Source organism: Somniosus microcephalus, unplaced genomic scaffold (genome assembly GCF_052327205.1).
Source record: "Somniosus microcephalus isolate GS21.2 unplaced genomic scaffold, FLI_Smic_1.0 unresolved_chr4, whole genome shotgun sequence".
Classification (NCBI taxonomy): Eukaryota; Metazoa; Chordata; class Chondrichthyes; order Squaliformes; family Somniosidae; genus Somniosus; species Somniosus microcephalus.
The window spans coordinates 58,296,780-58,321,544 of NW_028225182.1; the positions used below are offsets into that span (position 1 = coordinate 58,296,780).

A 24,765-nucleotide genomic window follows, 5' to 3' on the forward strand; every position below is an offset into this window, starting at 1 on the left:
AGTATGGTCTAACCAAGGTTCTATACAAGTTTAACATAACACCTCTGCTTTTCAATTCCATTCCGCTAGAAATGAACCCCCGTGCTTTGTTTGCTTTTTTATGGTCTGGTTAAGCTATAATTAATTTTAGGAGTAAATTAAATGAAGTCTATGATTCTATAGCAGGCTCGAGGGGCTGCATGACCTATTCCTATGTAAAATGGCATCTCCAACAATGCAGCACTCCCTCAGGACCCTGCAGACAGACACACACATGGACATCGGGGGCAGGGGTCTGATATCGGAGGATGGTATTCACTGTGGGTAGGGGGTCTTACCTTGTTTTCACGATACTCCTTTTCCCTGTTTTCGGTGTCTGATTCCTGAGGGTTTATCTGATGAAATTGGGCTGCAGGAAATAATAAAATACTGAAAACAAATGTTGGACTTTGGTTTACAGTGGAATCTGGGTATAACTGGCGTAAAATGGGCACTGCTTCACGTGGTATGAAGGCATGCAGACTTGATGGGGCATGTTGGTATTTCACATTGAAACGCAGCATGTTGGCACAGAGAGGTGTGGTGTATGTGCCTTTAAGAGCAATTATGGTGTATGTGCCTTTAAGAGCCCCAGGTGTGTGTAATGCCGGTAATTGCCACTTGGGCTATATAAGCCTGTGTATTGTGTATATCCTTTAGAAACCCCCCCAGACTTGCTTAGTAAATACCTATGAACCAACTCCTGTCTTCAGTGTCTTTATCTACACACGGACACTACAGTGGCGACGAAGTGGAAACGGACTTACCTGCAATTCGGCAGCACCTCAAGGACATCGATTCCTCCAGCGTCCAGAAGACTCAAGGAAGTAAGAGAAACTGTGGTTTCACCAGCTGGCCAAGCTGGTGACAGGTACTGCGCTAATCCTTCCTGGGCGTCAGGCTGGAGCTCCAGCGGCGGGCTCTACAGCTGAGACAGGCAGCGAAATCGGAGGCAAGCAATAATGGACTGGGAGGGTGCACTCGAGAGACGGCCAGCGCGGCAAGCAGGTCAGCGTTTAGACCTCCGTCGGGAACGAGTCTCCAACAGTGAATAAACGGAAACCACAGTAAAACAGCGTTGTTATCGGTAGCAGCGGCGGGAAAGCGCGGGAAGCGCCATATCGTTGCTACAGAAAAAAAAAAAGAAAAAAGGGTGGGAAGCGCCATATCTTTTCTGAAATGCCTAAATCTGGTAATATTGAGGCTTTTGATGGCGAAATAGAAGATTGGACCACATACGTGGAAAGAGTAGAGGTTTATTGCACTGCAAATGGAATAACAGATGAAAAAAAAGCTTCAGTACTTCTGAACTTAATGGGCGCGAAGACATACGGGCTGTTACGAAATTTAATCACTCCAGCCAAACCAAAGGACAAGACTTTTAAAGAAATTGTTGATACCCTGCAGGAGCATTTAAACCCAACACCGCTGCTGATAGCGGAACGATTCAAGTTCTTCAAGAGAAATCAACACAAGAATGAAAGTAACGCTGATTACCTAACCGAATTAAGAAAGCTATCAAAGTACTGCCAATTCGGAGCAGGACTATCGGATTATCTTCGAGACAAATTTGTTTGCGGTCTCTTAAGTGAAGGAACACAAAAAAGACTGCTTTCTGAAAAAGATTTAACATTGGACAAAGCTTTCAGTATGGCTGTATCATACGAAGCAGCAGCAAAAGGAGCTGCAGAGATACAACAAGAGACACAGGACTTCGGCACCCATAAAATGACACAGGAGTTCGGAAGATGTTATCGCTGCGGCAGATCCACCCATAACCAGAGGGACTGCTGGTTCAAGGGCAAAGCATGCAGGCAATGTGGTAAGATTGGACACATTGCACGGGTATGCCAATCTGGACAAAATAAATCCACTGACAGAAAACAAAAAATCAATAAAGAAAAGTACAGGAAGGTACAAATGATGACGGACAATAGCTCCGAAGACCAGAATAGCGATAGCGACTCCGGAAACAAAAGACTAAGCTGTCTCAAATTACATAATGTACTTGCCAAAGAGGATTACCAAACCATTTGGGTTACCCTCACAATAGCAGGGTCCCCTGTTAAAATGGAGCTAGATACAGGATCAGCTCTAACCGTAATAAATCGACGAGATTACGAGAGGCTATTTTCGCATATACCTCTAAAAGACACATCCATTATCTTAAAAACATATACGGGGCAGAAAGTCTACCCCAAAGGAAAAATAAGGGTGCCTGTGGTATACAACGGCAAAGAAATACAAAAGTTGTATTTATACATTCTGCAAGATGGTGGTCCACCGTTGTTGGGACGTGAATGGATAAGGAAGATACGTTTAGACTGGCACTCCATTCAGGCACTGACGGTGACCAGTAAGGAAAAAAACAATGATGACATCATACCTGAACGATTAAAAGACATCTTGGCCAACGCCAAAGAAGTGTTTCAAGAGAAACTAGGAACCTTGAAAGGCATCACCGCCTCAATAAAAGTGGAAGATACAGCAATTCCAAAATTTTTTAAGGCAAGACCGGTGCCATACGCAATACGTCCGGCAGTCGAGGCAGAGCTGAAGAATTTGGAAAAGGCAGGCGTATTATCCAAAATAGATTGGAGCGAATGGGCAACACCCATCGTTCCAGTCATGAAAAAAACATTGAAAAATAACTCTGAGGAACAGAAAAAAATTCGCATCTGTGGGGACTTTAAGGTGACTGTAAACCCGGTCCTTCACATGGTACAGTATCCTCTTCCGAGGATAGAAGATATTTTCGCCTCACTATCCGGAGGGAAACGTTTCACAAAAATTGACTTGGCACAGGCATATCTACAGATGGAGGTTGAGGAGACCTCTAAAAAGTATCTCACAATAAACACACACAAAGGCCTGTACCAGTACAACCGACTGGTTTTTGGAATAGCATCAGCTCCAGCTATCTGGCAAAGAGCTATGGAGCAAGTCCTGCAAGGGATTCCGGGGACTCAATGCTACCTAGACGACATCCTTATAACAGGAGAAAACGACAACGAGCAACTTGCCAATTTGGAGCAGGTGCTCACTAGGCTGAAAGAACGGGGCCTACGAGCAAATCGCCCCAAGTGCGAATTTTTCCAAAATCAGATATCATATTGTGGCCACATAATTAATAAGGAAGGGTTGCATAAGTCACCTGAAAAAATTGAAGCAGTTATAAAAGCCCCAGCACCTGAAAATGTTTCACAATTAAGGTCATTCCTGGGATTAATAAATTACTATCATAAATTTTTACCGAACTTATCAACTATTCTACACCCTCTTAATGATCTTCTACAGACAGGAGTGATTTGGAAATGGAACGAAGACTGTAAACGTGCCTTCCATAAATGTAAAGACTTAATCACATCCGAGAAAATTTTGGCTCATTACAACCCATCACTACCAATCAGACTGGCGTGCGATGCATCCCCTTACGGCATAGGAGCGGTATTGTCCCATAGATTCCCTGATGGCTCGGAACGGCCGATAGCTTTTGCGTCACGCTCATTGAACTCAGCTGAGCGTAACTATGCCCAGATAGACAGGGAAGCACTCAGCCTGGTATGGGGAGTGAAGAAATTCAACCATTACCTACACGGACAAAAATTTACCTTGCTGACTGACCATCAACCCCTCATCTCCATATTCAACCCTAAAAAAGGTGTCCCCATTATGACGGCACAAAGACTACAGAGGTGGTCCCTTTTTCTAGGGGCACACCAATACAACATTGAATACAAAGGGTCAAAACAGCATGGGAATGCTGACGGTTTATCACGCCTACCGTTGCCAACGATAGAAGAGGCACCTACAGTAGACCCAGTAGAGATATTCCACTCTACCATAGTGGAATGTCTACCGGTGACAAATTCTGCCATTGAAAGGGAGACAAGAAATGACCCTACTCTCTCACGGGTCTACGATTTAACAGTGAAGGGATGGCCAGCACATGGCGAACCACTGTTGCCAGCATTCTCGCAAAGAAGAGAACAGCTGTCAGTGTGCCGAGGAACCTTGATGTGTGGATCCAGAGTGGTGATTCCACCCAAACTCCAGGATAAAGTGCTAAAGGAGCTTCACGAGGGGCATCTGGGTGGAGTGAAAATGAAGAACCTAGCTAGGGCGTTTGTATGGTGGCCAGGTATCGATGGAGACATCGAAGACATGACCAAGAGCTGCCTAGGATGCCAGAAGGTCCAAAATGCTCCGCCACAGGCCCCTCTACATCCATGGGAGTGGCCCTCATCTCCCTGGCAAAGGGTGCACATCGACTTTGCTGGTCCATTTATGGACTCAATGTTCTTAATCGCAGTTGATGCACACTCCAAGTGGCCGGAGGTAATAAAGATGTCCTCCACCACCACGGAAAAAACCATCACAGTATTAAGGACCATATTTGCCAGGAATGGGCTGCCGGAACAGATATGTTCTGATAATGGACCGCAATTTGTGTCCGAAGAATTCAGAAAGTTCTTAAAGAACAATGGGGTAAAGCACTACACGTCCGCCCCATACCATCCCGCCACCAATGGATTGGCTGAAAGGTTTGTCCAGACCTTCAAGAAGGCCATCAAGGCCATGGGTAATGAAGACATAAAACTTCAGCACAAGGTGGATAACTTCTTATTTGCATATAGGAATGCAACGCATATGGTTACTAACCAAACTCCCACCATGATGTTCTACAATAGAAACCTAAGATGCCGGCTGGATTTGGTCAAGCCCAACATCCGAAGGGACGTGGAGAACCGGCAGTTTCAGGGCATGAATGAAAGGCCAACTAGGGCCTTCCAGATAGGCCAACCGGTTTTGGCCCGGGACTACCGTACCGAGAAATGGCAGCCTGGAACTATCTGCACACGATTAGGACCACTGATGTATACCGTGGACATCGGAGACAGCATAATAAGGCGCCATGCTGACCAAATCATCAAGTCATCCGAAAAGGGACAACCTACACCACCACTCTATACATCTAACGATGAAGTAGAGATACCCATATCTACCTCCGATCCGGTGATACTGGAGCCCGATGAACCCGACACTGGCCTTCAAGCCGAATCAGCCTTGCCAGAAGAACCTACTACACCACCAGAAACTACTACACCCCCGAGGCGTTATCCGGACCGAGTCAGGAAGCCTCCTGAGAGACTAACTTATAATTAATTAATACAGCAATGTATATTATTTTGCATATAACATGTAATTAATAATTACTTAAAATATGATGTACTAGTTAGCTAGAAGGGGAGGAATTGTGGTGTATGTGCCTTTAAGAGCAATTATGGTGTATGTGCCTTTAAGAGCCCCAGGTGTGCGTAATGCCGGTAATTGCCACTTGGGCTATATAAGCCTGTGTATTGTGTATATCCTTTAGAAACCCCCTCCAGACTTGCTTAGTAAATACCTATGAACCAACTCCTGTCTTCAGTGTCTTTATCTACACACAGACACTACAAGAGGCACCCTACGTTACACAGGTGATTTACAGTAAAAAGCCAGGTCATGTTCCAACACTTTACACTTTATGAACCTGCAAAGCTGACTGCTTTCTGTGGTGACTCATCATTTGTCCTTCTGCAAACAGGGCAAAGCAATTTCAGTAATTTACATGAAGTTTTCCTTTGGCTGGGAAATATGATTTGCAATGGATACTGTTACATTGCAATTAGTCCACTTATAAGCTGAGGCCTGGAGCTATTTGGACAGTAGGTGAATTACTGTTTCTTGGTAATCCCAGGAGCACTGGGTGGGGCCAATGCCTGAACAACCTCAGAAGAGCTCAAGGAATTTAAAAATCAGTGGGGATTTAGTTGAAAACAGAGAGCAGCCAAATGCTATCCAGCTAAATTTGCTATTATTGTCCGTAGGTTGGTACATATCCTTTTGCACTTTTACGCTTTCTTGACAATTAAAATGGCATTGTGTCCAGAGAACATTCTTATTGAATAATGGAGGGTTTTTGAACTCCAGGATGGGAAAGCAGCCGAATCACAGCGACCCATCCGGAGTGACAGTGGCTTACCTGAAAAGGCCTCTTTGGTCCTCAGTCCTGGTTGTAGTTGGCGGGATGGTCACTGTGAGCATCCCATTCTCTGCTGGGTTAAGCTGGCATCGGGGTCCTAGTGATGCAATAAATGGCTCGGGCCAAATAAGAACGAGTTGGGTATTTCACCCGCTTTCTTTTAAGTGCCTGGTCACCCACCCATTTGGGGAAAGTTAAATGTTCCTCAATGTATCAGAAGGTAACAGGAATGGGAACTTTTGCAGTTGAGTAGGAGCTAAAGGTAATGTAGGTAAAAGCCAGGGTAACGATCTAAGCATGGCTTTGTGAAAGGTAGGTCACGCCTGACAAACCTGATTGAATCTTTTGAAGAGGTGACTAAAGTAGTCGACAGTGGAATGTCTATGGATGTTATTTTAATGGACTTCCGGAAGGCATTTGATGAAGTCCCACATAAGAGCCTGTTAACTAAGTTAGAAGCCTATGGAACTGAGAGCAAATTATTGACCTAGTTAGGAAATTGGCTGAGCGGCAGGAGACAGAGAGTAGGGATAATGGGTGGGTACTCGAATTGACAGGATGTGACTAGTGGTGTCTCGCAGGGATCTGTGTTGGGGCCTCAACTATTCACGTATTTATGAATGACTTAGTAGATGGCATAGAAAGTCATGTATCCAAATTTGCTAATGACACAAAGATAGGCAGCATTGTAGGCAGTGCAGATGGAAACATAAAATTACAAAGGGCTATCGACAGATTCAGTGAATGGGCAAAACTGTGGCAAATGGATTTCAATGTAGGCAAATGTGAGGTCATCCACATTGGACCTAAAAAGGATCGAACAGGGGACTTTCTAAATGGTGAAAGGCTAAAAACAGTGGAGGTCCAGAGAGACCTGAGGGGGGGGTTCAGGTACATCGATCATTAAAATGTCAGGAACAGGTACAGAAAATAATCAAAAAGGCTAATGGGATGCTGGTCTTTATACCCAGAGGACTAGAGTACAAGGGGGTAGAAGTTTTGCTGCAGCTGTACAAAACCCTGGTTAGACCACACCTGGAGCACTGGGAGCAGTTCTGGGCACCACACCTTAGGAAGGATATACTGGCCTTGGAGGGAGGGCAGCGTAGATTTACCAGAATGATACCCGGACTTCTTCACCCAGAGGAATTTCTTCACCCAGAGAGTGGTGAACCTGTGGAATTCTCTACCACAGAGGGCAGTTGAGGCCAATTCATTAAATATATTCAAGAAGGAGTTGGATATATTTCTTAAGGCTAAAGGGATCAAGGAATATGGGGAGAAGGCAGGGACAGGGTACTGAATTTGGATGATCAGCCCTGATCTCATTAAATGGCGAACAGGTTCAAGGGGCCGAATGGCCTACTCCTGCTCCTATCTTCTATGTTTCAAGGGTTAAGCTACAAGGAGATTACACAAATTAGGGTTGTATTCCCTAGAATTTAGAAGGTTAAGGGGTGATCTGATCAAAGTTTTCAGAATATTAAGGGGAACAGATAGGGTAGAGAGAGAGAAACTATTCCCGCTGGTTGGGGAGTCTAGGACTAGGGGGCAGAGTCTAAATATTAGAGCCAGACCTTTCAGGAGTGAAATTAGGAAACACTTCTACACACAAAGGGTGGTAGAAGTTTGAAACGCTCTTCCGCAAATGGCAATTAATGCTGTGTCAATTGTTAATTTTATATCTGAGATTGATGGATTTTTGTTAACCAAAGGTATTAAGGGATATGGGCCAAAGGCAGGTATATGGAGTTAGGTTGCCATGATCTCATTGAATGGTGGAACAGGCTCAAGGGGCTGAACGGCCTCCTCCTGTTCCTATGGGGACTGTTGTTGCAATGGGTTTGTTGGAGAAGATGAGCAGAATGAGAGCCTGTGCTTTGGTGCTAGCGATGGTAAAGGGGCAACCAGGCTCCTTACTGCCTGTTGACTTCTTCCTCCCTTGCAATGTCTCGAGGAACCAAAGATACGGGAGACTTTGAGCTGTATTGGAGGATGCCACCTGATCTGTCTGAGCACCTGCAATGCTGCTGTAACATGCTCATGGTGTGTTCTGTGATGACTCGGATAGTTCCGTGCACCTCATTGTCCGTATGCTCAATAGGTGCAGACGACTGGCAGCACGGTGGCATAGTGGTTAGCACTGTTGCCTCACAGCACCAGGGACCCGGGTTCAAATCCGGCCTCGGGCGACTGTCTGTGTGGAGTTTGCACATTCTCCCCGTGTTTGCGTGGGTTTCCTCCGGGTGCTCCGGTTTCCTCCCACAGTCCAAAGAGGTGCGGGTTAGGTTGATTGGCTATGATAAATTGACCCTTAGTGTTAGGGGGATTAAATACGTGGGGTTACGGGGATCGGGTGGGATATGTGTCGGTGCAGGCTCGATGGGCCGAAATGGCCTCTATCTGCACTGTGGGGTTTCTGTGATTCTGTGACTGTCATAGATGTGTCATGGGCCAGGGCTGCAGACAATAGCCTTGAAGTTATCGCAGTGAAGTTGCACAAGTGGGGCAAATAATAGAAGCACGATGGATTGCCTTAGAAGTAGCCATTCGCTTGAATGGTCCCGTGTTGATGGTCATAAACAAAGTGCACTGCAGTGGACTGACAGCCCTTGTGATTCATGAGAGCGCATTTGTGTAGGAGCCCATCGGATCATCAGTGATGAGCTGGACCTTGGAGAATCTTTCCCTTTGGGAAAACTAGTGTTCTCTCATGCTCTTGCTGGTTATTTGTGTGAAAAATGATGAAGCTGCTTGCTTTGGCCAACAAGGCATCAGTCACATGCTTGATATAACAATGTACTGCAGATTTGCTAATATCCCAATGCCTATTGTGGCAGCCTGGAAGGATCCTGAAGCATAAAAACTGAATGCTTCCAATAAATGTAGTTAAATGTGTTTGTGTCTATCTGTGTAGCGTGGTGGGTAATAGCAGGCGGCGCAGTCACCAGACCTGTTCGTCATTCTGGGAATAGACCAATTGCTCCTCTTCCTGTAGAGGAGTTCTCATAGGAAAACCAATTGGAGCAAACCCAAAAAAATCTACCCTAAAGCCCATTGGTACCAAACCTCCTTAACAACAGAGCATGTAAAAACACTGCTTCAAAACAGCTGACAATCGTCAGCTCGACTTGCTGTTTGTCCCTATAAAAGCCTTGTGCTGCTAACACAGAGCAAGCATCCTTGCTCACCCATTCTACGTGGCTGAAATTTATGAAGGACGTATTTCCAGTGTCCAAAACCGGAAATTGCTTTAAGATCTGAAATTCTGCTCCAGTGTAGCGGAAGGGCAGGCCCATCCTGAGCACGGGATTACCGGAGTCACCGGGTGGGCCAGATTGGTGCTTGGCCTGGTTTCTCGAATGGGAAAACCTCATCAGTACATTCATTTGAAGTGTGTTACTGGCCATGAGTTTTGATTTATTGAACCTTTAGCACACTGTCATCTGGAGCAAAGTGCACAGCTACTAGTCAGAGAGTGTGAAAACTGTCCCTCCTAACCTTAACTCTAACCCCAGCTCTATCACGAGCTCTAACCCCAGCTCTATCACTAGCTCTAACCCCAGCTCTATCACTAGCTCTAACCCCAGCTCTATCACTAGCTCTAACCCCAGCTCTATCACTAGCTCTAACCCCAGCTCTATCACTAGCTCTAACCCCAGCTCTATCACTAGCTCTAACCCCAGCTCTATCACTAGCTCTAACCCCAGCTCTATCGCTAGCTCTAACCCCAGCTCTATCGCTAGCTCTAACCCCAGCTCTATCACTAGCTCTAACCCCAGCTCTATCACTAGCTCTAACCCCAGCTCTATCACTAACTCTAACCCCAGCTCTCTCACTAGCTCTAACCCCAGCTCTATCACTAGCTCTAACCCCAGCTCTCTCACTAGCTCTAACCCCAGCTCTATCACTAGCTCTAACCCCAGCTCTATCACTAGCTCTAACCCCAGCTCTATCACTAGCTCTAACCCCAACTCTCTCACTAGCTCTAACCCCAGCTCTCTCACTAGCTCTAACCACAGCTCTCACTAGCTCTAACCCCAGCTCTCTCACTAGCTCTAACCCCAGCTCTCTCACTAGCTCTAACCCCAGCTCTCTCACTAGCTCTAACCCCAGCTCTATCGCTAGCTCTAACCCCAGCTCTATCACTAGCTCTAACCCCAGCTCTAACCCCAGCTCTATCACTAACTCTAACCCCAGCTCTATCACTAGCTCTAACCCCAGCTCTATCACTAGCTCTAACCCCAGCTCTATCACTAGCTCTAACCCCAGCTCTATCACTAGCTCTAACCCCAGCTCTATCACTAGCTCTAACCCCAGCTCTATCACTAGCTCTAACCCCAGCTCTAACCCCAGCTCTATCACTAGCTCTAACCCCAGCTCTATCGCTAGTTCTAACCCCAGCTCTATCACTAGCTCTAACCCCAGCTCTAACCCCAGCTCTAACCCCAGCTCTAACCCCAGCTCTATCACTAGCTCTAACCCCAGCTCTATCGCTAGCTCTAACCCCAGCTCTCTCACTAGCTCTAACCCCAGCTCTCTCACTAGCTCTAACCCCAGCTCTATCGCTAGCTCTAACCCCAGCTCTATCACTAGCTCTAACCCCAGCTCTAACCCCAGCTCTATCACTAACTCTAACCCCAGCTCTATCACTAGCTCTAACCCCAGCTCTATCACTAACTCTAACCCCAGCTCTATCACTAGCTCTAACCCCAGCTCTAACCCCAGCTCTATCACTAACTCTAACCCCAGCTCTATCACTAGCTCTAACCCCAGCTCTATCGCTAGTTCTAACCCCAGCTCTATCACTAACTCTAACCCCAGCTCTATCACTAGCTCTAACCCCAGCTCTATTGTTTGTTTTTTTGGACTGAATAAATTTGTTCCCTTGTGTTTAGTTTCAACTTTACTGCTGCTCTTCTCTCATTCAAGACATTGATCCAGATTCCCCTGCTCCCTGGACATTACCCGCAGCATACCTAAGACTACTTCCACCTCTGTAACATCGCCTGTCTCCGCCCTTGCCTCAGCTCATCCGCTGCTGAAACCCTCATCCATGCCTTTGTTACCTCTAGACTTGATTATTCCAACACACTCCTGGCTGACCTCCCCCATTCTACCCTATGTAAACTTGAGGTCATCCAAAACTTGGTTGACCACGTCCTATCTCGCACCAAGTCCTGTTCACCCATCACCCCTGTGCTCACTGACCTACATTGGCTCGCGGATAAGCAATGCCTCTATTTCAAAATTGTCATCCTTGTTTTCAAATCCCTCCATGACCTCACCCCTCCCTATCTCTAATATCCTTCAGCCCCACAACCGCCCCCCCCCCCAAAAGATCTCTGTGCTCCTCTAATTCTGCCCTCTTGAGCATCCCTGATTATAATCGCTCAACTATTGGTGACTATGCCTTCGGTTGTCTGGGCCCTAAACTCTGGAATTCCCTGCCTAGCCCTCGTCACCTCTCTATCCTCTCTACCCTCCTTTAAGACACTCCTTAAAACTTATCTCTGACCAAGCTTTTGGTCATATGCCCTAATTTCTCCTTATGTGGCTCAGTGTCAAATATTTTGTCTTATAATATTCCTGTGAAGTGCCTTGGGACGTTTAATAAAGGCACTATATAAATACATTGTTCTCCCACATTACAACAGACTCCACTTCAAAAAGTACTTCATAGGCTGTAAAGCGCTTTGAGACGTCCGGTGGTTGTGAAAGGCACTATATAAATGCAAGTCTTTCTTTATTAGCAAACTCCTGTTTATGTTATTGTGGAGGGCACCACAATGCAGCCCAATCCTGTTCTGATTTGACAACCCTCCACATGTGCACTTTTCAAGGATGAGCAGAAGCAGCAGCCGATTCCCCTGCCCTTTCCTAATCCAGGCACACTGAAGTTATTTGTTGTCCCTCTCGTTTGCCTTGCTGAGATCAGCACTGATGTTACCAGGCAGTTCATTAACCAACCATCAGAACAATCCTGGGAGTGAGCCTCTGGGCCAGAAGGTGCAGGATTCGCAACCCCACTTCCACCACTCCAGACAGCAAGTGGAGTCGGAGCTTTGGATTCTGGCTTGACAAGCAGCAGGTTACTCGTGTCTGGTGGGGGTGGGGGTGGGAGCCCATAAAACCCTCCTGCCTTTTAGGACTAACCCTAACAGCTGGTATAAAGATGGTTACGGCCATGGAAGGAGCGTTAACGTGGTCAGTCAGACTGTTAATCAACTTGCGAATCCTCCCAAAGGGAACAACAGCAATCCTCGTGTCTGTCAAACATTCCCTCCACTGAAAATCAGGGAGAGACTGGTGGGGAAAGCTGGGATGTTACCTATGGAAATGGAAAGGAAATATAAAACAGTGGGCGAGTAGCATAAATTTTCAGCCCCCAGCCAACATGCACTTTGATAATCCTTTGTACTTACGGAGGTTGAAGCTTGTTAGATAGCTTAGCAGGAGGAGGATGAGCACTACAAGCGGGAGAAAGCGGAGGGTCTTCCCTTTACTGCACATAAATCCCTCCTTATTCATTGTGTGTAGATTTCTCGAATACATATCAGGTTTGCTGACATACTGTCAGTCCGTGTCCCATCTTCTCACTGGTTGTGAAGAGCTCCCATTGACAGCTTTCAAAGTGAAACCTTTGTTCCCGCTTGTGAAATGTTTAGTCAATGCTGTGGCCTCTCACAGCAAACAAAGAGGTTCCAAAGTACTATTTCCCTCCGCAATCACTCAACCAACACACTAGAATCATAAAAGGGAAATATCAGCAGAACTCCTCTTTACATCGAATTATGTAGATCTAGAATTCCTGCATGTAGGCTCTGTGTTACTCAATATTAGGGGCTCTCCGGTGGATTATTATATAAATAAACTGCCGAGTGTGATCCTGACTTTTCTAGACCAGGACATTCCATGGGGGTTGTTGCCTTTACCCATACAGTAACCCACACAGTAACCCACACAGTAACCCACACAGTAACCCATACAGTAACCCACACAGTAACCCATACAGTAACCCATACAGTAACCCATACAGTAACCCACACAGTAACCCACACAGTAACCCATACAGTAACCCACACAGTAACCTATACAGTAACCCACACAGTAACCCACACAGTAACCCACACAGTAACCCACACAGTAACCCACACAGTAACCCACACAGTAACCCACACAGTAACCCATACAGTAACCCCCACAGTAACCCATACAGTAACCCATACAGTAACCTCTTGAGGATCCCTGATGATAATCGTTCGACCATTGGTGGCCGTGCCCTGTTGCCTAGGCCCTAAACTCTGGAATTCCCTCCCTAACCCGCGTCGCCTCTTTACCTCTCTTTCCTCCTTTAAGACACTCCTTAAAAATCTATCTCTTTGACCAAGCTTTTGGTCATCTGCCCTAATTTCTCCTTATGGGGCTCGGTGTCAAATATTTTGTCTTATAATACTCCTGTGAAGCACCTTGGGACGTTTAATAAAGGCACTATATAAATAAATACATTGTTCTCCCACATTACAACAGACTCCACTTCAAAAAGTACTTCATAGGCTGTAAAGCGCTTTGAGACGTCCGGTGGTCATGAAAGGCGCTATATAAATGCAAGTCTTTCTTTATTAGCAAACTCCTGTTTATGTTATTGTGGAGGGCACCACAATGCAGCCCAATCCTGCAGCAGCCGATTCCCCCGCCCTTTCCTAATCCAGGCACACTCAAGTTATTTGTCTCGCAAACAAGGCAATGAAACTACCTAGTGAAGGGATCAAACTTTAAAATCATCGGCAAAAGATCCGTAGGGGAGATGAGAATTTCTTTTTTTTTTACACAAGAGAGTTGTCGGGATCTGGAACACTACTGGAAAAGGTGGTGGAAGCTGACTGCAGAAATAACTCTCAGGGTTACAGACAAAAAGCGGGGCTGTGGGACTAAGCACGACTGCTCTTTCAATGAGCCAGCACAGGTATGATGGGCCGAATGGCCCCCTCCTGTAAATTTCTATGATTAGCTACAGGAAGATTTCAATATACTTGGGGATTGGGCAGACAGGTGGCAGGTGAAATTCAATATATAGAAACATCGAAGATAGGAGCAGGAGTCAGCCATTCGGCCCCTCGAGCCTGCTCCGCCATTCAATGAGATCATGGCTGATCATCCAAATTCAGTACCCTGTCCCTGCTTTCTGCCCATATCCCTTTAGCCTGAAGGAATATATTTAACTCCTTCTTGAATATATTTAATGAATTGGTAGAGAATTCCACAGGTTCACCACTCTTTGGGTGAAGAAATTCCTCCTCATCTCTGTCCTAAATGGCTTACCCCTTATCCTTGGACTGTGACCCCTGGTTCTGGACTCCCCCGCCATCGGGAACATCCTTCCTGCATCTAGTCTGTCTAGTCCTGTTAGAATTTTATAAGTTTCAATGAGATCCCCTCTCATTCTTCTAAACTTTGGCAAATAGAAGCCCAATCAACCCAATCTCTCCTCATACGTCATTCCTGCCATCCCAGGTATCAGTCTGGTGAATCTTCGCTGCACTCCCTCCATGGCAAGAACATCCTTCCTCAGATAAGGCGACCAAAACTACACAATACTCAAGGTGTGGTCTCACCAAGGCCCTGTACAACTGCAGCAAGACATCCTTGCTCCTGTACTCGAATCCTCTCGCTATGAAGGCCAACATACCATTTGCCTTCTTAACCACCTGCTGCACCTGCATGCTTACCTTCAGCGACTGGTGCACAAGGACACCCAGGTCTCGTTGCACTTCCCTTTTTCCCAATCTATTGCCGTTCAGATAATAATCTGTCTTCCTGTTTTTGCCACCGAAGTGGATAACCTCACATTTATCCACATTATACTGCATCTGCCATGCTTCTGCCCAATCACCCAACCTGTCCAAATCATACTGGAGTTTCTCTGCAACCTCCTCACAGCACACACACCCACCCAGCTTAGTGTAGTCTGCAAATTTGGAGATATTACATCTAGTTCCCTCGTCTAGATCATTAATATATATTGTGAATAGCTGGGGTCCTAGGACCGATCCCTGCGGTACCCCACTAGTCATTGTCTGCCACTCGGAAAAAGAACCGTTTATTCCAACTCTTTGCTTCCTGTCTGCCAACCAGTTCTCTATCCAAGTCAGTACCTTACCCCCAATCCCATGCGCTTTAACTTTGCACACTAATCTCTTATGCGGGACCTTATTGAAAGCCTTCTGAAAGTCCAAATACACCACATCCACTGGTTCTCCCTTATCTATTCTACCATTTACATCCTCAAGTAATTCTATACAGCAAATGGAATTTTAACACAAACAGTCCAGTCAGAGCAGGACCGCTTCCCCCGGTCCCTCAAGGAAGCCTTTGGCCTCCCCCAGCACCGACTGCCAACCTCCTCCCTCCCAATTGCGGCCCCTCCCCCTTCCAGATCACAGACCTCCAGCTTCTTTCGATCACCAACCTCTCCACCTCCTAACTTCCAGGGACCATCCCCAAGGGTCCTCAGCTGCGGCCTCCTGCCAGTGACATTCCCTCTTGCCCGCCGCACAGACTGTCCAATCGAGGCACAGGCACAATGGATCGAATGGTTTCCTTCTGTGCTATATGACTCAATGCTGTTTACTAAAAAAGTTGCCTATTTTCATTTGACACCTGTAACTGATGGAACAACTCTTTAGGTTCAAGTATTCCATACCCATAAAAAGATTTTAAGACCCATCAGGACAGCATGTGGGAGTCTGTGGAGAGCATCGCGATCACAACCAACCACATCTGCAGTAAGTGTCTGCAACTTGAGGAACTTCGACTCAGAATTGTTGAGCTGGAATACGAGATGCAGACATTGCGATGCATCAGGGAGGGGGAGAGTTACCTGGACGCTTTGTTCCAGGAGGCAGTCACACCCTTTAGGTTAAGTAGTACTTTAGAGTTCGTCAGTGGTCAGGGACAGGAGGGCGTGACTGCGAGTCAGGAAGGTATGGGGACCCAGGATGTAGCGATAGGGGAGCCTCAGCCCTGGACCTTGTCCAACAGGTACGAGGTACTTTCTACCTGTGTGGATGAGGAAAAGGACTGCAGGGAGGATGGGCAAACTGACCACGGCACTGTGGTACAGGGGGCCATCCAAGTGGGGGGGAGAAGGAAAGAATGTGGTAGTATTGGGGGGGGACAGTACAGTCAGGGGGATAGATTCTGTTCTCTGCAGCCGCGAAAGAGAGTCCCAAAGGCTGTGTTGCCTGCCCGGTGCCAGGGTTAAGGATATCTCCTCATGGCTGGAGAAGAACTTGGAGTGGGAGTGAGAGGGGGAGGGGGAGGATCCAGTTGTTATGGTCCATGTACGAACCAACAACATAGGTAGAACTAAGAATGAGGTTCTGCTGAGGGAGTTTGAGGAGCTAGGGTCTAAATTAATAAGCAGAACCACAAGAGTAATAATCTCTGGGTTACTACAAGCAGATCAGAGAGTTAAATGCGTGGCTCAAAGAGTGGTGTGGGAAAATGGGGTTTCAATTCATGGGGCACTGGCACCAGTACTGGGGAAAGAGGGAGCTGTTCCGTCGGGATGGGCTCCACTTAAACCGGACTGGGACCAGCGTCCTGGCAAATCAAATAATTGGGCTGTAGATAGGGCTTTAAACTAAGAAAGGGAGGGGGGATTTAGAAATCTAACGAGAAAGGTCAAGGCAATAGAGCAGTGTAGCAATTTGGGTAAAAATAAGCAGAGGGTGACGGGAAGGGACAGAGGCCTAGAAATTCACTTGGGCGCGGGCAGCTTGCTCGCGCCCAAAAGTTAGCGCTGGGCGGGGAGGCATTAGCGCACGCCGTATATTCGTCTTCTGCGCCCCAATTCGGAAGCGGGCGCTATACCAGGGTGTGCCCGCCTCAGTTTGGGGCGCTGCAACTGAATATCGGCGCGCTAGTTGCCGCAGCGCCACCCGAAGCGGTGCGGCAGGCTGCAGTACTGCAGGCCTCCTCCTTCTCTTAAGGAGGAGGTGCCTGCAACGGCCGGAGCCCCGATCGCGAGTGCCGCCAAAAGAGCCCGGCACAACGGAGAAGTGCCGGGCTCCACGGAAACCAGCCGGCAATGCCGCAGGGGGTTGGAGGAGGCCGGGGAAGTAGGTGCGGGCAAGCGGCCGCCGAAAAAGCGGCCGGCCGCACCTTCCGCTTTAAAGCGCCCCATTATGGCAGCAGGACGGCCCCGTTTTCTGGTCGCTGTTTGCGCCCGCTTCGGAGGAGGCGGCCGCAAATAAATATGGGGATCGGCGCGGTTTCGGGGCGTTACGGGCCACCGCGCACACCGATGACGTCATCGGTCCCGGCGCAGCGCTAACGGCTACCGCCGCCAATACCGCTGCACTCAATTTCCGCGCTACCACCCCGCCGGCGCAAAAGACCTCTTTAGGCGCTAAGTGGGTGCAAGGCCCACTGAATTTCTAGGCCAGAGAGTTTAACGGTAGCAGTGCAGCAGAGAATAAGTTCAAAGCAGGGAATAATGGTAAAACATTTAAATTAAAGGCTCTTTATCCGAATTCATTAAGCATTTGTAACAAGATAAACGAATTAGTGACACAAAGAGATAAATGGGATGGATCTAATAGCCATTACAGAGACATGGTTGCAAGTTGGCCAAGGTTGGGAACTAAATGTTCCAGGGTACGCGATGTTTCGAAAAGACAGGCAGAACGGAAAAGGAGAGGGAGTAGCCCGGATAATAAAGGATGACATAAGGACAGTAGCGAGAAAGGATCTCGGCTCGGAAGATCAGACATAGACATAGACATAGAAGATAGGAGCAGGAATAGGCCATTCGGCCCTTCGAGCTTGCTCCGCCATTCAATGTGATCATGGCTGATCATCCAAATTCAGTACCCTGTCCCCGCCTTTTCCCCATATCCCTTGATCCCTTCAGCCTCAAGAAACATATCCAACTCTTTCTTGAATATATTTAATGAACTGGCCTCCACCACCCTCTGTGGCAGAGAATTCCACAGGTTCACCACTCTCTGGGTGAAGAAATTCCTCCTCATTTCAGTCCTAAATGGCTTACCCCTTATCCTTAGACTATGACCCCTGGTTCTGGACTCCCCGGCCATCAGAAACATCCTTCCTGCATCTAGTCTGTCCAGACCTGACAGAATTTTATAGGTCTCGATGAGATCCCCTCTCAATCTTCTAAACTCCAGTGAGTATAAGCCCAATCGACACAATCCCTCCTCATACGTCATTCCTGCCATCCCAGGTATCAGCCTGGTGAATCTTCGCTGCACTCCCTACATGGCAAGAACGTCCTTCCTCAGGTATGGTGACCAAAACTGCACACAATACTCAAGGTGCGGTCTCACCAAGGCCCTGTACAACTGTAGCAAGACATCCTTGTTCCTGTACTCGAACCCTCTTGCTACGAAGGCCAACATACCATTTGCCTTCTTAACCGCCTGCTGCACCTGCATGCTTACCTTCAGCGACTGGTGCACAAGGACACCCAGGTCTCTTTGCACTTCCCCTTCTCCCAATCTATTGCCATTCAAATAATAATCTGCCTTCCTGTTTTTGCCACCAAAGTGGATAACCTCACATTTATCCACATTATAGTGCATTTGCCATGTTTCTGCCCAATCACCCAACCTGTCCAAATCGTACTGGATTTTCCCGACATCCTCCTCGCAGCTTACCCTCCCGCCCAGCTTTGTGTCGTCTGCAAATTTGGAGATATTACATCCAATTCCCTCATCCAGATCATTAATATATATTGTGAACAGCTGGGGTCCTAGGACCGATCCTTGCGGTACCCCACTAGTCACTGCCTGCCACTCGGAAAACGACCCGTTTATTCCAACTCTTTGCTTTCTGTCCGCCAACCAGTTCTCTATCCAAGTCAATACCTTGCCCCCAATCCCATGTGCCTTAATTTTGCACGCTAATCTCTTGTGTGGGACCTTATCGAAAGCCTTCTGAAACTCCAAATACACCACATCCACTGGTTCTCCCTTATCTATTTTTACCAGTTACATCCTCAAAAAACTCCAGTAGATTAGTCAAGCATGATTTACCTTTTGTAAATCCATGTTGACTTTGTCCGATCCTGTCACTGCTTTCCAAGTGCTCTGCTATTACATCTTTTATAATAGACTCTAGCATTTTCCCCACTACCGATGTCAGGCTTACCGGTCTATAATTCCCCGCTTTTTCTCTACCACCTTTTCTGAATAGTGGGGTAACATTAGCTACCCTCCAATCCATGGGTACCGTTCCAGAGTCTATCGAGTTCTGGAAGATGATCAGTAGTGCATCTACTATCTCTAGGGCCACTTCCTTAAGTACCCTGGGATGTAGACCATCAGGCCCTGGGGATTTATCGGCCTTCAGTCCCATCAATTTTCCTAACACCATTTTCCTACAAATACTGATTTCTTTCAGTTCCTCGCTTTCATCAGACCCTATGTTCCCCGGCATCTCTGGGAGGTTATTTGTGTCCTCCTTTGTGAAGACAGAACCAAAGTATGCATTTAGTTGGTCTGCCATTTCCTTGTTTCCCATTATAAATTCCCCCGATTCTGACTGCAAGGGACCTACGCTTGACTTCACTAATCTTTTTCTCTTCACATATCTATAAAAGCTTTTACAGTCAGTTTTTATGTTCCCTGCTAGCTTACTCTCATATTCTATTTTCCCTTTCTTAATTAATCCCTTTGTCCTCCTTTGTTGACTCCTAAACTGCTCCCAATCCTCAGGATTATTGCTTTTTCTAGCCAATTTATATGTCCTCTCCTTGGATCTTATGCTATCCCTAATTTCCCTTGTTAGCCACGGTTGAGTCACCTTTTTTGTTTTATTTTTGCGCCAAACTGGGATGAACAAATTCTGTAGCTCATCCATTCGGTCTTTGAATGTTTGCCATTGCCTATCCACCGTCAACCCTTTGAGCGCCATTCCCCACTCAATCCTGCCCAACTCGCTCCTCAGACCATCGTAGTTTCCTTTATTTAAATTGAGGACCCTAGTCTCTGAGTCAACTACTTCATTTTCCATCTTAATGAAGAATTCGATCATATTATGATCGCTCCGACCCAAGGGGCCTCGTACAACAAGATTGCTAATTAATCCTTTCTCGTTGCATAATACCCAGTCTAAGATGGCCTGATCTCTGGTTGGTTCCTCGACATATTGGTCCAGGAAACCATCCCGTAAACACTCCAGGAATTCCTCCTCCACAGTATTGTTACTAATTTGGTTGGTCCAATCTATATGTAGGTTAAAGTCACCCATGATGACTGCTGTGCCCTTATTGCACGCTTCTTTAATTTCCCTTTTAATGCCATCCCCAACCTCCACCTTACTGTTTGGAGGTCTATATACCACTCCCACTAATGTTTTTTTCCCCTTCGTATTTCTCAATTCTACCCATACAGATTCCACATCATCAGAGCTAATATCCTTCATTACAATTGTATTAATCCCTTCTTTAACCAGTAATGCTACCCCACCTCCCTTTCCTTTTTGCCTATCTTTCCTGAATATCGAATACCCCTGGATGTTGAGTTCCCAGTCTTGGCCATCCTTGAGCCACGTTTCTGTAATCCCAACCAAATCGTATTCGTTTACCTCTATTTGCGCAGCCAATTCATCCACCTTATTACAAATGCTCCTCGCATTAAGACACAAAGGCCTAGAAATTCAGTATAGCCAGTTTTGGGGCGCTAACGTTAGCGCCCGCCCGACTTTAGCACCCGCCCCAAAGTTGCGCCCCCTTCGCCGAAATTCAGTTGCTTTGCCCTAAGAGGTTGCTGGAGCGCTAAAAGAGGCGTTGCACGCCTATCTTTAGGCGCTAAGCCGGTGGTGCAGAGGGATAGCGCCGAGGCGGGGCGCAGCGCGGGTGCGGTCATTTTTTGATTGACAGCAGACCCCGTGGCGCCGGCCAGCTCTTAAAGGGGGAAGGGACGATTTGGTCTGCTGCCACGCCCTGCACACTGCAGCTTTCAAACTAGGCCTCAACACTGCTGCTGAGGCCAAGGAGCCATGGCAACGCATGATAAGGCCCGTGAGCGTGCCCTGCGCTTCTCAGAGCGTGATCTGGATATCATGCTGACAGCATTGGAGAAGAGGTGCAGGATCTTGTTCCCAGACAATGGCAGGAATCCCACCCACCGCGTCTACACCAAAGCCTGGAGGGAGATCGCCACCAGGGTGTCGTCCTACGGCGATGCCCCCAGGGACAAGGTGCAATGTCGGAAGAAATACAATGACCTGACCAGGATTGTCAGGGTGAGTACCCTTTCCACTCTCCTCCTCATTCTTGCATGTACACCTGACATGATGGGCAAAGGGACCTGAAAGGCCTAATGGGCAGCCCTCAGCCAGCAGCTTTGGGACAGTCATGAGCATCAATTGCACATTCTGCACTTTACACACTGGCCAAGCTATTCCACCATGAGAGGCAGTGCACACTAGATCAGGGCTACACTCTGGCCAAGCTATTCCACCATGGGAGGCAGTGCACACTACATCACGGCTACACACCGTACTTAGAGCCCGTCCTTTCTCTTGCAGGCTAAACTTGCGAATAATCGCAAGCGCCGCGACATCACCGGGGGAGGCCGCGCCAAGTTCCAGAAGCTCACTCCCCTGGAGGAGCGCGTGAGTGGCCTCATGGGAGGCCACGTGATTGTGCCCAGAGCGTGCGGAGAAGCCGACCCTCCGCTGCCCGGCAATGGTAAGGACCTCGCCTTTTGGCCCTCTCTCGTCGCACTTGCGCATCCGAGCTACCTCCTTTGCCACTGTGCCACCAATGCGCTGAATGCCACCAGTCATGACTCCCTCGCTGATGCCTTCTCCTCACTCTGAAGCTACTCTTGTGCCTTCCTGCTTTCAGCTGGTGACGAAGAGCTCCCTGAAGCTGCCAGTGACAGCCCCTCCGAACAGGAGGAGGAGGAGGAGGAGGAGGAGGAGGAAGAGCAACCCGGACCATCAGGGGAGGACTCAGGTCCCGCAGCAGAGGGCGAAGTGTTGGACACGTCTTCCCTGGACGAGAGCCTGGAGCAACTTTCGGAGGGGAGTGCAGCTGCTGGGACCAGTGGCGTCCGGCCACCCAGGAGGGCTGCGGGTGGGCCGCGGCCTTCCCCCCAGAGGGGGGAAGGATCGGAGGGGAGTGCAGTTGCTGCGGACATTCGGCGCCAGCAACGTGCCAAGGGTCGCCTAGCTCAGACCCCTGCTCCCCAGCGGGAGAGTCCCGCCTCCAGTCCGGCCACCTTCACCTCGGAGGAGGTGCGCCAGCTGGACAAAATGGCCGAGGATTCGGACCGCCGCCACACAGAGCTCATGCAGGTGGTGGGACGGATGCCTGAGGCCATCGAGTCGCTGGCGACCAGTGTGCGGGAGTTTGGGGCATCAAATGCCGAGAGTGGCCGGATGATGATGGAGGTAGTGGAACGGATGCCTCCGGCGATGGAGTCGCTGGCTGATGCCATCAAGTCAGTGGCGGATGTGATGCGGGCGCAGACCAGGGCAACAGGGGCACTCACTGCTGCCACACGCGCTGCCTCAGCCAGGCATCGCCAGGACACCCGCCGCGCTGCAGCAGCACAGCGATCCGCCCTTCAGCTGATTGGTGCGGATCGTGCAGTGCGTGCCCGGGCGAGTGCCAGCGTGCGACATCACCAGCCAGCGCCTCCAATACGCCAGCTTGCCCACATTGCGCCATCCATCGCCGCCACTCCCCCAGTGGAGCGTCAACGGCAAGCGGCTGGAGCTGATGGTGGCCATGCACATGTGCGCCAATCAACAGCCGGCCTCTCGAGGCCCAAAGCACGTGTAGGCCGCCCCCCAGGGCCATCTGGCGGAAGGACATCTGACCCTCAGGCGCCTTCCCCCAGCCTCGCAGCAGCCACTGGGCAGAGCTTGCGGAGGAGCAGCAGGCCGGGCAGGGGCGCCAAAAGGCTGGACAAGGTCTCGCCCTCGCGGCCCAGTAAGTAGAGGGTGTGGCCAGCTTTCATTTTATATGGCGGTGGACATCTTTATTTTGCCCATGGTTGTTTTGTTTATGGGTATGTTTTTTGCGTTAAGGCCAAGGTTGAGGCCTGGTTTGTTCAAATGTGGAGTTACTCCTCCCCAGGTTGTGGGAGTGAGTCGTTTGTTGCACTTTTTGTGGGGGCCTTTGATTGTTTTGGGGATTCATGTGGGAAGGGGTTTCATTTTTGTCAAATATAAATTTATCTTTATTCAGACAGTGTCCATGGATGTTCTCGTTAGTCTTTGTTGCCTTCGCCGGCTGAGGGCTTGCGGAGCGGCTGCATTCGTCTTGCTTCATGGCCACAAGGCATTCCCTGACAGGGGGCTTAGAAGTTACGTTCAATAAGCTGGCGACGGACGGCCCTTGGACCTTGTCGCTCCCTCCTGGGAACGTACTCCTCCTCCTCCTGCTGAGGTGGTGGTCCAACGTCAGGTGGCAGTGCCTGAATCCTGCGGAGAGCCAGGTTGTGTAGCATGCAGCAAACTACGACAAATTGGTAGACCCGTTGCGGCGAATACTGCAGAGATCCGCCGGAACGATCAAGGCAGCGGAACCGCTGCTTGAGGACCCCAATAGTTTGCTCGATGATGTTTCTGCTCCTTTGATGGCTCTCGTTGTATGCCTCTTCAGCAGCGGTCCTGGGCGCGCGGAGCGGGGTCATGAGCCAGGTACACAAAGGATAGCCTTTGTCCCCGAGTAGCCATCCTCTTGGGGGGAGGCTGTGCCTCGAACATGTCATGCACAGTACTCTGCCGCAGGATAAAGGCATCGTGGCAGCTGCCTGGAAAGCAGGCATTGACAGCCAGGATGCGCTGCTTGTGGTCACACACCAGCTGCACATTGAGAGAATGGTAGCCCTTCCCGTTGCGATACTGCTCGCCATGCTCCAGAGGTGCCCGCAAAGCCACATGCGTACAGTCAATGGCGCCCTGCACCAAGGGGAAGGCCGCGAGTCTAGCAAATCCCACTGCACGCTGATGCTGGCTCTCCAGGGCCATGGAGAAGGAGATGAATTGGCGTCTCCTTCTGAAAAGGGCATCGGTCACCTGGCGGATGCAGCGATGCACGCCGAACTGGGATATGTTCGCTATGTCCCCAACAGCGGATTGGATGGAGCCGGTGGCATAGAAGTTCAATGCCACTGTCACCTTCACTTCCACCGACAGAGACGTCCTGCACCTGAGCTTTGGACGCAGATCTCTGCGAAAGCAGGTGGCAGATCTCTGCAACCACCTCCTTTCGGAATCTCAGCCTTCTTACACATCGCGCGCCACTCATGGTGAGGTAGGAGCGCTGCTGGCGGTATACCCTGACTGGGTAAGGCCTATGTTGCCGACGCCTGTTGCCCCCTCTGCCTCTAGCCAGGGCTGCCCCTCTGACCCCGCGTCTGCGAACCCTACGCACATGGCACTGAAACTCCGCATTGGCACCCCATGCAGCCCCCATCAAATGCTGGCAAACAGTCAAATTTCCAACAGGGCACTTGCAGCGCTTTGGCCTGAGTCCAAAAATACCTGAGCTATTGCTGCACGAAACCAGTTAGCTCTCCTCCTTGTTGTGTGTCCAGAAATCCGTTGCACAAGAGTGTTTGCTGCAAAATGGCTGCCCTTTATACTGCAGGGTACGTGCCCTTTAATTTGCGCTCCCCGGGGCCTGCGTCGGCTGTGTTGCGTTCCATTTTACAAACGCTCTGGCCGCCAGCCGCACA

At 48.7% G+C, this 24,765-nt stretch overlaps 1 protein-coding gene across 2 annotated transcripts in view; it reads right to left on the minus strand.

Annotated features, from left to right (window-relative positions):
- LOC147091155 (ceramide-1-phosphate transfer protein-like) overlaps nucleotides 1–13,347 on the minus strand; it is a 54,282-nt gene extending 40,935 nt beyond the window's left edge. The window contains exons 1-2 of one of the 2 annotated variants that reach the window (XM_085977625.1): nucleotides 12,469–13,347; nucleotides 318–388 (exon numbers count right to left, since the gene is read on the minus strand). In XM_085977625.1, coding sequence (XP_085833751.1) covers nucleotides 318–388; nucleotides 12,469–12,598 — 201 coding nt within the window. In that variant the 5' untranslated portion in view covers nucleotides 12,599–13,347. Of the gene's footprint in view, nucleotides 1–317; nucleotides 711–12,468 lie in introns of those variants that run through there. The other variant, XM_085977624.1, reaches the window with a different exon arrangement.
- Nucleotides 13,348–24,765: the final 11,418 nt, after the last annotated feature.